This window comes from Rhinoraja longicauda, chromosome 1, assembly GCF_053455715.1.
Source record: "Rhinoraja longicauda isolate Sanriku21f chromosome 1, sRhiLon1.1, whole genome shotgun sequence".
NCBI classification, from domain to species: domain Eukaryota; kingdom Metazoa; phylum Chordata; class Chondrichthyes; order Rajiformes; family Arhynchobatidae; genus Rhinoraja; species Rhinoraja longicauda.
The window spans coordinates 23903685-23918615 of NC_135953.1; the positions used below are offsets into that span (position 1 = coordinate 23903685).

A 14931-nucleotide genomic window follows, 5' to 3' on the forward strand; every position below is an offset into this window, starting at 1 on the left:
CTTCCACTGCTTCGCCGATGATATCCAGCTCCTCATCTCCACCAAGTCAATCTCCACCACCACACACTCTACACTGACAAACTGCATCACTGAAATAAAATCTTGGCTTCAATCAAATTTCCTCAAACTCAACTGCAACAAATCTGAAATCATCATCATTGGTCCAAAAACGCTCACCAAATCCACCCAAAACTTCATCCTCAATATTGATGGTCTCCCAGTATCCACCTCCCCTCACATCCGGAATTTTGGAATCATCTTTGATCAAACCCTCTCCTTCGACAAACACATCAAACACATCACAAAGACAGCCTTCTTCCACCTCAAAAACATTGCCCGTCTCCGTCCATCCCTCTCCTCCACAGCTGCAGAAACCCTCATCCATGCCTTCATCACCTCCCGTCTGGACTACTGCAACAGCCTCCTCTATGGCTCACCCTCAAAAATCATCAGTAAACTTCAATACATTCAAAACTCCGCTGCCCGTCTACTCACCCACTCCCCGATCCGTGACCATATCACCCCCGTCCTTTACAAACTCCACTGGCTCCTCATCCCCCAGAGAATCCAGTACAAAATCCTCCTCATGACCTACAAAGCCCTCCATAACCTGGCCCCATCCTACCTGACTGACCTCCTCCACAGGCACACTCCCACCTGCACCCTCCGCTCTGCTGCTGCCAATCTCCTGTCCCCCCCCATCCGGACCAAACTCAGATCTTGGGGGGACAGGGCTTTCTCCATCGCTGCTCCCACCCTATGGAACTCACTACCCCAAACCGTCAGAGACTCCTCCTCACTCACCACATTCAAAACATCACTGAAGTCCCACCTGTTCAGCACTGCCTTCAACCACTGAAGGTCACCTCACCTTCTGTCTCCTTTTTCTGCTCGTTTACTTATTTATCTATTTATTCACTTCTCTATGTTCTAGAAATCCCTGTAAAGCGTCTTTGAGTGTTTGAAAAGCGCTATATAAATGTAATGCATTATTATTATTATTATTAGTCAAATCCTCAACCAAAGATAAGAGCAACAAGATTTTGGAACAAAATCAGACCACAGTTTTCTTCCAGTTTACATTATGTATTGACTTAGATAGGATCATTGCTCGGTGAAGGACATACTCAAGTTCCTACTTATACTAACGCAGGAGAACCATAAGAAATACTTAATTAGTTTAAAGAGAAGATCTACCACCTTCTTCACTAGACAATAACGAATAATTTTCTTGAATAAACAACCTCAAAAACAAATGGGAAAAGGCTAAATGTCCCTTTCTTATAATTTGCTTTGCATTATAAAATAGCCATTTGGAGATAAAACACATACAATTGATGAATTTCTAATCATTACAACTTTTATTTATTGAGAGCTTTTTCACACCTCAGATTCCATTTGAGGCATATTAACTTTAAATCTGATTCCTCAGTGTTTACATTTAAACACTTTGATGCTGGGAACTATACTGTATTAGGTTAGAATACCAATAACCATAACATTATATTTTATTTTTACCCAGGCAAATAAAGTATCATTAATCATTACTCTAATCACCATTAACAATATTTGAAGCGCTTTTTACCGTGATATCAATTCCAAGTTTTGTGCCAAATCGGACATTTCGAACAGCGTAAGGGGCTTGAGACATATTTTCTGATCCTCCACAAAGTACAACCTCAGATTCTCTGAGGCAAATTTCCTGCAGCATAATGTTAAACATACATCAATCAGAATTTAATTTATCCAAAATTGATCAACATAGCATTTTTATCATTAAACCAGAGAAAGCAAATTTGTTAAAAATGCGAACATATTTTACTTCAGTAATGCCCTTGTGGATTGGGGTTAAGGTGGGGAGAGGGATGTGGCATAAAGAGGAACATCTATTTCCTATCATTCATTCCTGTAACGTATTCATACATATTCATGATTCATGTATATAAGTTGGTGTTCAATATAAGCAGGGAATGCTGGGTAATAAAACATGCGTGATACTGGCAACTAATATGCGAGTGTAGTTCTTCATTCTGCCGTTCAGAATATAACAAAATCGGCGACGAGGATGGGATTGTATAGGATTTGAGACTGAGTTTTTTTTCCGCGTCGAGTTCCTCAAGTTAGTATAGCCTTTGTACAGCTAAGTTTTAGGTGAATTGGGGGTTTTGAGCGGACTTTCCTCGTCCTTTAAAAAAAAAAAAAAAGAGAGGGACAAGATGGCGGCGTCCACGGGCTACATCGGAAACCTTGGCATTTTCGACAAAAGTAGAGAGCCGTTCAGCTCCTATATGGAAAGAGCGAACATGTTCTTCACGGCAAACAACATTATGTAGATTAGCGGTGAAGGAGAGGTAGTGACTGCAACAAATAAAGCCATTAAATAATGCGAACGCAGGAAAGCGATTCTGCTCACGGAGATTGGTCCTGAAGTGTACGGCACACTCGTGAATCTCCTTGTGCCCATAAAGGCAAAAGACATGCCATTCAATGACATTATGAAGAGGTTGGAGGAGCACTTCAACCCAAAGCCTCTGGAAATTGCAGAAAGCTATAAATTCGGCACCGGAAACTAGAAGCAGAATGAGACAATCAGCGAGTGCATTATTGCCTTGAAAATCTTAACTTTGTACTTTGGAAATTTGGAAACTTTCTCGGGCGCACACTACGCGACAGATTTGTCTGTGGTCTAGTGGATGAACAAATTCAGTCCAAACTCATGAACACTCCAGATCTTACATTCGATAAGGCATGCAAGATTGCTACCACAATGGAGATGGCATCAAAGAATGCTCGTGAGTTTCGTCCACCACAGACTGCAGTGGCCGTTTACAGTCACAAAGCAATGCCTATGGCCGAACCAAAAGGCACTAAACCAAAACCAAAGTATGGTGGGGAGCAGAGTTCAGCCGGTTGTTATTGTTGCAACGGTAATCATTCATCCCAATTTTGTCAGTTCAAAACTGCCAAGAGTTATAACTGCCAGAAGAAAGGCCATATGGCCTCAGCATGTCACGCTAAGCTTAAAGCAGGAAACAAACAACCTGCGGGAAACAAGCGACAACACCAGAAAGGAGTTCATAACTTGGAGATGAACCCAGATGGAAATGAACTTGGGTTGTACACCATTTATGCAACCAACATCGATAAGCCAAGGCAAGGACTTTTGAACTAAACTATTGATTAATAAACAGTTAATTGATATGTGTATTGACATGGCAGCAGATTGTTCGGTCATGAGCAAAGACCTGTACGAAACAAAGTTCCCACAGACACCATTGTCTGAGAGCAAGGTCAAGCTGAGAACCTACTCGGGCGAAGTTTTGGAGACATGCAGCCAAATGAACTGTAAAGTTCAGCATAATGGTCAGCCAGTAACACATCATAGTAGCCTGCTACAGAAATAAACCAACCCTCCTTGGAAACGATTGGCTGAATAAAGTTAGACTGGAAGAACATTTTCAGCGTCGATTTATCCAAATCACGTCTTGAAAACGTCATAAGCAAACATGCACAAATATTTGCCGACAGTTACACGGGAATAACGGGGTACTCTGCATACATTCGACTTAAGCAAGATGTGAGACCTGTGTATTGACGACCAAGTCCTGTACCATATGCGCTAAAGCAACAAGTGGAGGAGGAACTCGACAGGTTGGAGCGGAATGGAGTACTCGTGAAGTCAGACCAGAGCAACTGGGCAACGCCAATTGTGGCCGTACCCAAGGTGGACAAAACTGTTCGACTATGCGGTGACTACAAAGTCACAATCAACCAAGCCGTTGACGACGAACAATATCCTTTGCCAACCTTGCAAGATCCGTACGCAGAACTTAGCGGAGCAAGAGTCTTCACTAAACTGGATTTGTCTCATGCTTACACCCAACTCAATGTCGACAAGGAAAGTCAGTGGTACTTGACTATCAACACACATAAGTCCATGTCTTCATATACAAAGCTTCCCTATGGCGTGAAATCCTCCCCGAAAATCTTCCAGTCTGTCATGGACAAAATGTTGCAAGGCATTCCACACTGTGTGTGCAACCAGGATGACCTACTGATATTCACAGAGGGCATGGAAAAACATCTGGAAATCCTCGAGCAAGTTCTCACACGACTGAACTGCCACAACGTCAAACTGCAACAAAGTAAATGTGCATTTGCGCAGTCAGAGGTGGTCTACCTCAGACTCAAAGTAGATGCCAACGGACTTCGCCCTGTCAAGGCGAAAGTTGAAGCAATAGTGAATGCTCCAAAGCCCAACAATGTGTCAGAGCTACGATCATTCCTAAGGATGGTGCAGTTCTATGCACGATTCCTTACAGATTTAACAACCGTGCCAAAGCCACATCATCTGCCTCAAAAAGATGGGAAATGGGTGTGGGGAAAGGAACAGCAACGTGCAGATGACATCTGCAAGAAAAACTTGACAAGTGACAAACTCCTTGTTCACTATGACATGCGAGATGAAACTTGCTTGTGATGCTTCAAGTTATGGTGTAGGTGCAGTGATCTGCCACGTAATGGATGACGGACAGGAAAAGCCTATTGCTTTTGCATCCCGCACCCTATCACCGAGTGAGCACAATTATGCACAGATAGAAAAGGAAGCACTCAGCATTGTGTTCGGAATCAAGAAATTCCACCAGTTTCTTCTCAGCAGACCATTCACCCTAGTGACTGATCACAAGCCATTACTAGTGATACTTGGTCCCAAGTCAGCTATCCCCTCCACGGCGGCATCAAGGATGCAGCGCTGGGCAATTCTGCTGTCCCAGTATGACTACAAGGTTGGGTACAGAAGCTCCAAGTGCAACGAAGTCGCAGATGCGTTGTCCCGGTTGCCCCATGAAAACTATGATGTGGGAAGTAAGAACTCAATCTACACATTGCAAGTTGTAGATGAAGACTTTCCAGTGACTGCAACAGAAATTGCAGCAGAAACAGAGAAAGACACTGTGCTGAAGAGTGTCTAAGAACAGACATTGAACGGTTGGACTGAAATCAATAGTGGATTGAACTCAGTACTGAACTCAGAACTGAACCCTTTCCATAATTGATGCCATGAATTATCATGTGAGCAGGAATGCATTAAGTGGGGTTACAGAGTGGTTGTACCAGAGTCTTTGAGAAACAAAATTATGGATGAACCTCATGCCGAACATCCTGGCATAGTAAGCATGAAGTCAATTACCAGAAGTTTTGTGTATTGTCCTGGTATTGACAGTGATATCGAGTCACTGGTAAGCAAATGTAGCGTGTGACAAAATTGCTGGAGTAAACCACCAAAAACACCACTGCAATCCTGGTATGGCCAAGTAGACCTTTTCAGAGAGTTCATGTAGATGTTTGTGAAAAGGGTAATGATAACTTTCTGGTACAAGTAGATAGCCAATCCAAATGGATTGAGGTTAAGCATATGGGGTCAAGCACTACTGCTGAGTGTACCATAGACGAGTTGAGATCAATTTTTGCATGCCATGGTTTACCGGAAGAACTTGTTTCTGATAACGGGCCTCAGTTTCGTTCAGAACGGTTCAAAGAGTTCAAGCAGCGTAACGGGGTAAAACACACACTTGTTCCTCCATACCATCCAGCCTCCAATGGGACGGCGGAAAGGTCTGTTAGAGTTGTCAAAGATGTTCTCAAGAAACAGGTTTTGCAGGGTCGTTCAAAGCTCAGCATGAAACATAGCTTGGCCAGTTTCTTGCTGAAGTACAGAACCACACAACACACAACGGGTTACTCACCTGCAGAACTGTTGATGAAGAGAAGGCTAAGAATACGCAAAAGTCTAGTTCAACCCAATTTGGCCTTGAGAGTTGAGCAAAAACAGTTAAGTCAAAAACGCCACTTTGACTCCCACAAAAAGGAGAGGAACTTCAAGCCAGATGAGCAAGTTCATGTTCTCAGTCCTCCCAACAAGTCCAGTCGAGACAAACGGGATGTTGGGAAAATAGTGGAAGTGTGTGGAACAAAACGATACTTAGTTGAAGTTGGAGATAAGATCAAAAGTGTTCATGTTGATCAAATGATTCCAGCCAAAGATGAACCAAAACTAAGCATGAATTCCTAATCCCTGAGTATTTATCTGAAAGTGAGTTGGAAAAGACCGCTGTGGTTGAAACACAAAATTCAGTTAGTAGACAAACAAACATTCGTCTGGTCAAAGTCAGTGTACTAAAACAGAGCCAAACAAGCCGACAGTTGAGTCAACACCTAAACCTGTTACTGTTAGACGATCAGGCAGGATCCGTAAACCAGTAGTTAAGTTAGATTTGTAAGTTAGATAACTCACTGCACAAGTAAAACAAAAATGTGTAGATATGCAAAATAAATATGTGTTTATCATTTTAAATTTCATAAATACAGGATAAACAATACTGGTTTCAATCAAGTATCACAACAACAAAATTGTGACCGAGTACTTAGATTTTAAACTTTTTTAAAAAAGAGAGCAGAGTAACATATTCATACATATTCATGTTTTATGTATATGAGTTGGTGTTCAATATAAGCAGGGCATGCTGGGTAATAAAATGCACGTGATAGGGCAACTAATGTGCGAGTCTAGTTCTTCATTCTGCCGTCCGGAACATAACAATTCCCTGGTCTGTAGTTATACAAAGCAGACGGTCATCACAAACAAGGTTCTTGACATTGGCAACACAAGAAACAAAATTAGAGAAGTAATACCCCAGTCTTCCGACCAAGTTTAAGTATAATTGGTCACAGTTCAACACCTTACCGTCACTGGTTGAAGTCACAAGTGAACCAAGAAATGGGAGAAATAAACTACTTCCGACACAGACCAAGGTTGTCCATAACCTTCCAAAGACATTCATCAATGAAAATGCAATTCCAGTAATGTGTAAAATGGATGATTTATTTACTAATGCAGAACACAGCACATCTTTTCAGTATTGACTGACGTCTACTACAAACCCACTGACACCCACAACTATCTCGCCTCCACTTCTTCTCACCCTGCTTCCTGCAAAGACTCTATCCCCTACTCCCAATTCCTCCATCTATGCCGCATCTGCGCCCAAGATGAGGTGTTCCATGCCAGAACATCCGAGATGTTCTCATTCTTTAGGGAAAGGGGGGGTTCCACTCTCCCATCATAGACGAGGCCCTCACTCATGTCTCCTCGGTACCCCGCAGCTCTGCCCTTGCTCCCCCTCCCCCTAGTCGCAACAGAGACAGAGTCCCCCTAGACCTTACCTTCCACCCCATCAGACGTCGCATACAACACATAATCCTCCGTAATTTCCGCCACCTCCAACGGGATCCTACCACTAGCCACATTTTCCCATCTCCACCCTTTTCCGCCTTCCCCAGAGACTGTTCTCTCCGCAACTCCCTGGTTAACTCATCCCTTCCCACCCAAACTACCCCTCCCCAGGTACCGTCCCCTGCCAACGCAGAAGATGCAACACCTGTCGCTATACCTCTTCCCTCGACTCCATCCAAGGACTCCTACAGTCCTCTCAGGTTAGGCAGTGGTTTACTTGCACCTCCTCCAACCTCATCTACTGTATCCGTTGTTGAAGATGTGGAATCTTATACATCGGCGAGACCATACGCAGACTGGGCGATCGTTTCGTGGAACACCTTCGCTTAGCCTGTGTGAACCAACCTGATCTCCCAGTTGCTGGACACTTTAATTCTCCTTCCCAATCCTACACAGACCTTTGTGTCCTCATTGTCAGAGTGAGGCCAAACACAAATTGGAGGAACAGCATCTCATATTTCGCTTGGGCAGCTTACAGCCCAGTGGTGTGAATATTGATTTCTCTTACTTCAGGTAGCCCCGGCATTCCCTCTCTTTCTATCCCTCTCCCACCCAAGTCGCACTAGCTTCTAATTTTCACCCTACAAACAGCTTACAATGGCCTGTTTCCTTTAGCATCGTTACTTTTTTACATATCTTTCATTTATTGTTCTTTATCGCTCCACATCACCGTCTATAATCACTCGTTTCCCTTATCCCTAACTAGTCTGAAGAAGGGTCTCGACCCACAACGTCACCCATTCCTTCTCTTCAGAGATGCTGCGTGTCCTGCTGAGTACTCCAGCTTTTCGTGTACATTTTCAGTACCTGTGCTCCGTTAATGATTGACTGGAAGCCAGATCCACAGAGTCTGTTCACGGTTAAGGCTGGCACAGTAAGTGGAATTCCAGCTCGTAGTCCAACGTGTCTTGCAATGTAGGCAGCATCTGAAGAACTCTTTCAAAAACAAAGGAAAACATTTATTCTACTCAGAATCAAATCCCACTGATTTCAGTGAACCAAACAAGCAGAATATTTGATAGAGCAGACTGTGCTTATGGAAACAAGCTTCCTGAATGGAAGATAAATAATTCAAATCCACCACCAGGTTCCCCCCCCCCCCCTAAACAGACTGCAACAAGAGTAGAAAGTAGTTATATTGAATAATTATATTCAATAGTGACTAAAATAATATAAATCTGTTAGAAGCAGAAGAGGAAAATCTATTATCAGCAGGTATAAGAAAAGCCTTTTTGCTTTTCTATACCAGTGCCTCTGTTTTCTACCTTTACTTTGTCTTGAACCACTCAGGAAACGGACTTCTTAACAATCTGCTGATTAAAATTTTGGTAATAAGCATCAGGTATGCAAACATCAATTTAATATTAATGTGAATAAATCAAAATACTTTAGACTGACCATTGTATTTTTCCCTTGTTGCACTGGGGGGTCTGGCAGATCTAGTTCTATGTCCGAATGATAAAGTATAGTCAACAGGAAGGGGAGGTTGAGGAGCTGGATTATTAATCAGGGAGAATATCACGGCAGCACCCAGGGAGGACTTATGGGTCAATGTGCGTCACACCAGTGGTACGGAAGCTATTTGAGAAGATTCTCCGGGATGGGATTTATTCACATTTGGAAGAGAGTGGGATATTTCGGGACAGTCAGCGTAGCTTTGTCCAGGGCAGGCTGTGCCTTGCTAACATGATTGAGTTTTTTTTAGGAAGTAACAAAGGGGATCGATGAGGGTAGGGCAGTGAATGTTGTCTACGTGAATTTTAGTAAGTCATTTGATGACGTCCCTCATGGTAGGCTGCTCCAGAAGATTAAGATGCATGGGATCCACAGTGCTTTGGTAACATGGATTGAGAACGGGCTTACCAATAAAAGACTGGGAGTAGTAGTGGAGGTCTGTGGTGTCCCTTCTGAGATTTCAGCTTGTGATATCTATAAACGACGTGGATGTAAAGGTGGATGGGCTGGTTAGTAAGTTTGTAGATTACACCAAAACTGGCGGAATTGCCAAATGAGAAAGGCTGTCAAAGAGTACAGCAGAAAGAAGGGTCTTGACCCGAAACGTCACCCATTCCTTCTCTCCCGATATGCTGCCTGTCCCACTGAGTTACTACACATTTTGTGTCTACCTTCGATTTGAACCAGCATCTGCAGTTATTTTCTTACACAGCAGAAATAGATCAGTTATATATATCAGCTGAGAAATGGCAGATGGAGTTTAATCCAAACAAGTCTGAGGTGTTGCACTTTCAGAGGTCGAAAGAAAGGGGACAGTTTAGAGTATTTAGGCTGAGGCACTGAATATAAAAGTTGGAATGTTAAGTTGCAGTTATACAAATTGTTGGTTAGACCACACTTGTGTACAGTTCTGGTCACCACACTGCAGAAGAAACTTACCAGGATGTTGCCTGAAATGGAACATTCCAATTACGGAAAGATTACATAGGATTGGTTTATTCTCACTAACATGCAGGAACCTAAAGGGTGACCTCAGAGGTTTACGAAATTATGAGCAACAAAAATAGGATAGTCAGAATATTTTCTCAAAGTCAGGGAGATAAGAACTAGAGGACACACAGGTTTAAGGTGTGAAGGGAGAAATTTGAAGGAGATCTGAGGAGATTCACTCAAGGTCCCAGCATCTGCCGTCTCTTGTGCCTCCACAATAAAAAGTAATTGTGTCCCTTCAGGAAGTTGGGCGAGGGTGTGTGGTCAAGGCAGCAGTGGGAACTGTGGGCTTATAAAAGATGTTAGCGGCTGGTCTATTTCATGAGATTTCCAGAAAGGGAAGGGGAAATGCCAGAGGTTCATGTGAATGCGAGGGCAAGGTGGAAATTGGCAGTAAAAGTGATGAAATGTTAGTTCTGTATGGATGCAGGGTGAGCATCACTGCAGTTGTAAATGCATTGGGGGAAAGGATTAGGGGTGTGGTCCCAAATAAGCCTGGAACAAGGACTGTTCCACTTGTCCAACAAAATATAGCTGGGGTCCATGCTAGTTCCCACAGCTACACTTTCAATCTGGAGAAAGTAAGTGGAACCAAAGGGGAAGTTGTTGAGCACAAGGGCAAGTTCTGCCAATTGAATTGTTTTTTTCATGAACAGGTCAGGCTTCCATTCAAGAAAGAAACAGAGAGCCCTCGTACCTTGCCTTTTGTGCGCTGAAAGTGTAAAAGGATTGAACATCCATGGTGATGGAATACTTTTATAGTCAACAAAGGGCACTCTAGCCTACTGTCAACCCTGGTTGAAATTGAAAAAAGATCCCAAAAAGGCAAGATAAATTTTACCAACCTACTGTGCTGTCTAATCGATAAATGTACATTTTATCTGTTCCAAATTAGCTAATCACAACCAAAGCAGTAATGAGAATATTGCCAGAGCTACAATAACTGGTCATGTACACAGAAGCCTAGACTAATGGTCCATAGACATATTTTGAATCATTACGGGGATTATTGAACACCCAATATAATTTGAGAACAAAAAATTGCATAATTTAGCTGATCTGGCCTACATATATCTCCAAATCCATCAAAAAGATTTACTTAACTGCTTTCTTATTTCAATGACAATTAGGAATAGAAAATAAATGCAAGTCTTGTCAGTAACATTCACAATCCATGAAAGAAAATGCTCTTTCAGTGTGTGTGTGTGTGTGTGTGTGTGTGTGTGTGTGTGTGTGTGTGTGTGTGCGTGTGCATGTTATAATTCATAACTCCTTCCAAATGAGTTTTGCTGCAGTATATGTACTTGCACCCATTCTGCCCTCTCCCTCCGCCCCCACCTGGCCGCTCCCCTGCGTCCCAGCTCCTGACCTCCTGTCCCCCGCCATTCTGCCACAAACACATCTATGTGATGGAGTTCAGTTAATACAGTCATTATTTCTCATACATCAACACAATACCTTAAGGTACAGGTTTATCGCCGATTTTCCGGCAACTGATGGTCCGGCACCTCCTTTAATCCGGGATACGAGAGTGCACTTGAAATTCACTGGGTGGCCACGGATGGCACTGCTTGTGGCGCATGGGATATGTCCCTCCATCCCAAAAGAGTTTACATCTGCAGTTGTTGGTGGTGCCCTACGTTTTGTGCAACTCTTAGTTTATTTTGCTTACATTTAACCCGAGCTATGGCCTCTAAGCAAGGTCCAAGTGACAGTCGTAGTGTCAAGCTTAAGCAAATTTAATTTACATTTAATATTTGTTTTATTTAAGTTTCTAGCAGTCCATGGCGCATTAGAGACATGGTATAAGTATAATTAGTGGGTCAGAGGTGTATTGTTCTAACATTATTACATGACCTCTGTTGGTCTGGCAAAATGGATAATCTGGCAAGGCTCTGGAACCAGAGTTGCTGGAAAATCAGTAGTGGACCTGTATAACTCAGTGACATCCCAAAGCACCTCACACACAAAGAATTGTCCATAATTAATTGTTGTAAGCTCTCTAAGATTGACCAAGCTACTGTCACTCACATACCAGTCCACACAATAATAATTCCACTACACCAAGTATCAAGATGCCACTGGCATCCAGGGGGGATCTTATAGAAACATATAAAATTCTTAAGGGGTTGGAGAGGCTAGATGCGGGAAGATTGTTCCCGATGTTGGGGGAGTCCAGAACCAGGGGTCACAGCTTAAGGATAAGGGGGAAGTCTTTTAGGACCGAGATGAGAAAACATTTCTTCACACAGAGAGTGGTGAGTCTGTGGAATTCTCTGCCACAGAAGGTAGTTGAGGCCAGTTCATTGGCTATATTTAAGAGGGAGTTAGATGTGGCCCTTTTTGCTAAAGGGATCAGGGGGTATGGAGAGAAGGCAGGCTACTGAGCTGGATGATCAGCCATGATCATATTGAATGGCGGTGCAGGCTCGAAGGGCCGAATGGCCTACTCCTGCACCTATTTTCTATGTTTCTATGTTTCTATGAAATCAGTTTTCCAGAGAAGAAAGTGGTGTCAGAATGTAGCTAAACTAAATGATTTAGCATTAAAGGTAAAATGTTCACATAATTGGAAAACCACATTAATTTAAAACTTCGCCATCAGTTCCTTCTAAAGAGTCACAGGCACAGACTGATACAGTGTGGAAACAGGCCCTTCGACCCAACCCAGGCCGGCCAACATGTCCTAGCTACACTCGTCCCACCTGCCCCCGTTTGGTCCATATCCCTCCAAACCTGTCCTATCCATCTACCTGTCTAACTGTTTCTTAAATGTTGTGTTAGTCCCTGCCTCAACTACCTCCTCTGGCAGTTTATTCCACACACCCACTACCCTTTGTGTGAAAAAGTTACCCCTCTGATTCCTATTACATTTCCTATTCCAAATAAAACAAAATGCAAAAGTGATCTTTGGAATGTAGGTGTTCAAAGTCTGAGAATTTGTCAACTCACTTTAAAGCTATTTACCTTTTGTAACCGAATAAAAATATTTTTGCAATTAAGGCAGTTTTCCTTTGGATGATGAGAATACTTTTCAGAAATGTGGGCATGGTGAGGCCTGTGGAATAATGTTTCATGGTTGCAAAGATCCAACACAGAGAAAGGTTTGAAACACCAGCTGAGAATAGCAACTGCAATGTTCATAGACTCAGATTCGACCGCAAACTAACCTGCATTACATTGCCAATTATAACACTGTCCACAATTTCATAGTTGACCTGTCCAGCAGCTAAAGCGGCCTTTGCAGCATGCGCAGCTAAATCTGTAGCACTGTAGTCCTTTAGCTTTCCTCCGTAGGCACCAAAAGGAGTCCGTTTGGCAGCAACAATAAATACACCTTTAAAAAAAATGCAAAGAAATTTGTTCCACTTTATTGTTAACTGGGCAAACAAATCTAAAATCTTGCAGTGGTAATGTAACGACTTTAAGGAACTTCATAAATAATTATTGTCATTAGAGTTTACCAAAAGGAGTCCTTTTGGCAGCAACAATAAATATATCTTTTAAAATATGCAAAGAAATTGGTTCCATTTTATTGTTAACTGGGCAAACACATCTAAAATCTTGCAGTAGTAATGCAACGACTTTAAGGAGAATTCATAAATAATTATTGTCATTAGAGTTGGTGCTCAATATCCATGGAAAATAGCTCATAAGAAGTTTGGAAATGCAAAATTGCATATTTTAGTAATAATTTACAGAATATGAGTTTTGCTGTCAACAATCCTGTACTTTCATGGTCACTATTATTGGTGCTACTATTTTACTATGAATCAACTAATTAAATTTAAGTTATCATTATAAGGTGTAGATGCTCATTTGGCACCTCACATCTGGTCCACCATTCAATATTTACCTTAGCCTTAGGTTTTGTACTAGCTCAATATAACAATTTCCCTAAATTCCAAACTCCCATCTGTCTCTGCTTTGTTTAGGTTTATTATTATCACGTCTACTGAGGTGCAGTGAAAAGCTTTGTTTTGCATGCTATCTAAACAGATAAGTAATTATATACATAAAAACAAACATGTGAAACTTAAGTACAAGATATGGAGCAAAGGGGAAGATACAGAATGCAGAAAATAGTTCTCAGCAATGTAATGTACCAGTTCCATAGTTTAAGAAAATAACTGCAGATGCTGGTACAAATCGAAGGTATTTATTCACAAAATGCTGGAGTAACTCAGCAGGTCAGGCAGCATCTCGGGAGAGAAGGAATGGGTGACGTTTCGGATCGAGACCCTTCTTCAGACTGATGTCAGGGGGGCGGGACAAAGGAAGGATATAGGTGGAGACAGGAAGACAGTGGGAGATCTGGGAAGGAGGAGGGGAAGAGAGGGACAGAGGAACTATCTAAAGTTGGAGAAGTCAATGTTCATACCACTGGGCTGCAAGCTGCCCAGGCGAAATATGAGGTGCTGTTCCTCCAACAGTTCCATAGTTTTGTTTGGAGATACAGTCCTTCGACCCACCAAGTCCGTGCCAACCAACAATCCCCGTACACTAACATTAGGTTTGCAGTGATGTGTGGTCGGATGCAAGCCTGGGCGATGTCTTATGAAGGACAGGCTGTTGCCCATGCAGCACGGGACGTCCCCCCTCTCCACTGATTGATCCAAAGGAACAGCAGAGCCGTTACAGTTTGGCACCAGCACCGTCGCAGGAGCTGCCAGAACGAGGTTGTAGACAACGACGAACTGCCTTCGGGATTCCGACTCCGGATTTTCTTGAGGTTTACTCCTGGAGCCTTTTCTTTGACTGGATATGGCCACAGGCAGTGGAGGTTTTAGATCAGAGTTTTCCCTCTCCTAGATGGACTGCCTTCCCAAGCCGACAAACCTCATCTGCAACAACTACAGAGGCATCTCCATCCTCAACATCGTCGGCAAGTCTTTGCTCGGATCATTTTTATCCGCCTGCAGAAGCTGGCAGAACTTGACTACCCAGAGTCACAGTGCAGTTTCCGAGCTGGAAGGCCAACAGTAGACATGGTTTTCTCCCAACGCCAGCTCCAGAAGTGCAGAGAACAGCGGATGCCCCAGTATATGACTTTCATTGACCTCACCAAGGCGTTTGACTTTGTCAGCATAGATGGCCTATTCAAGGCTCTCCCAAAGATCAGCTGCCCACCAAAACTGCAGAGCATGATAGAATACTTCCACATCAACACGAAGGGGACAGTGCAGTTCAAT

The 14931-nt window shown here is 42.8% G+C and overlaps 1 protein-coding gene across 1 annotated transcript in view; it reads right to left on the bottom strand.

Annotated features, from left to right (window-relative positions):
• LOC144605055 (3-ketoacyl-CoA thiolase, mitochondrial-like) overlaps positions 1-14931 on the bottom strand; it is a 45017-nt gene that overhangs the window by 17647 nt on the left and 12439 nt on the right. Inside the window, 3 exon segments of the mRNA XM_078420137.1 lie at positions 1586-1702; positions 8102-8230; positions 12910-13076. Of these exon segments, the coding sequence (XP_078276263.1) occupies positions 1586-1702; positions 8102-8230; positions 12910-13076 (413 nt within the window).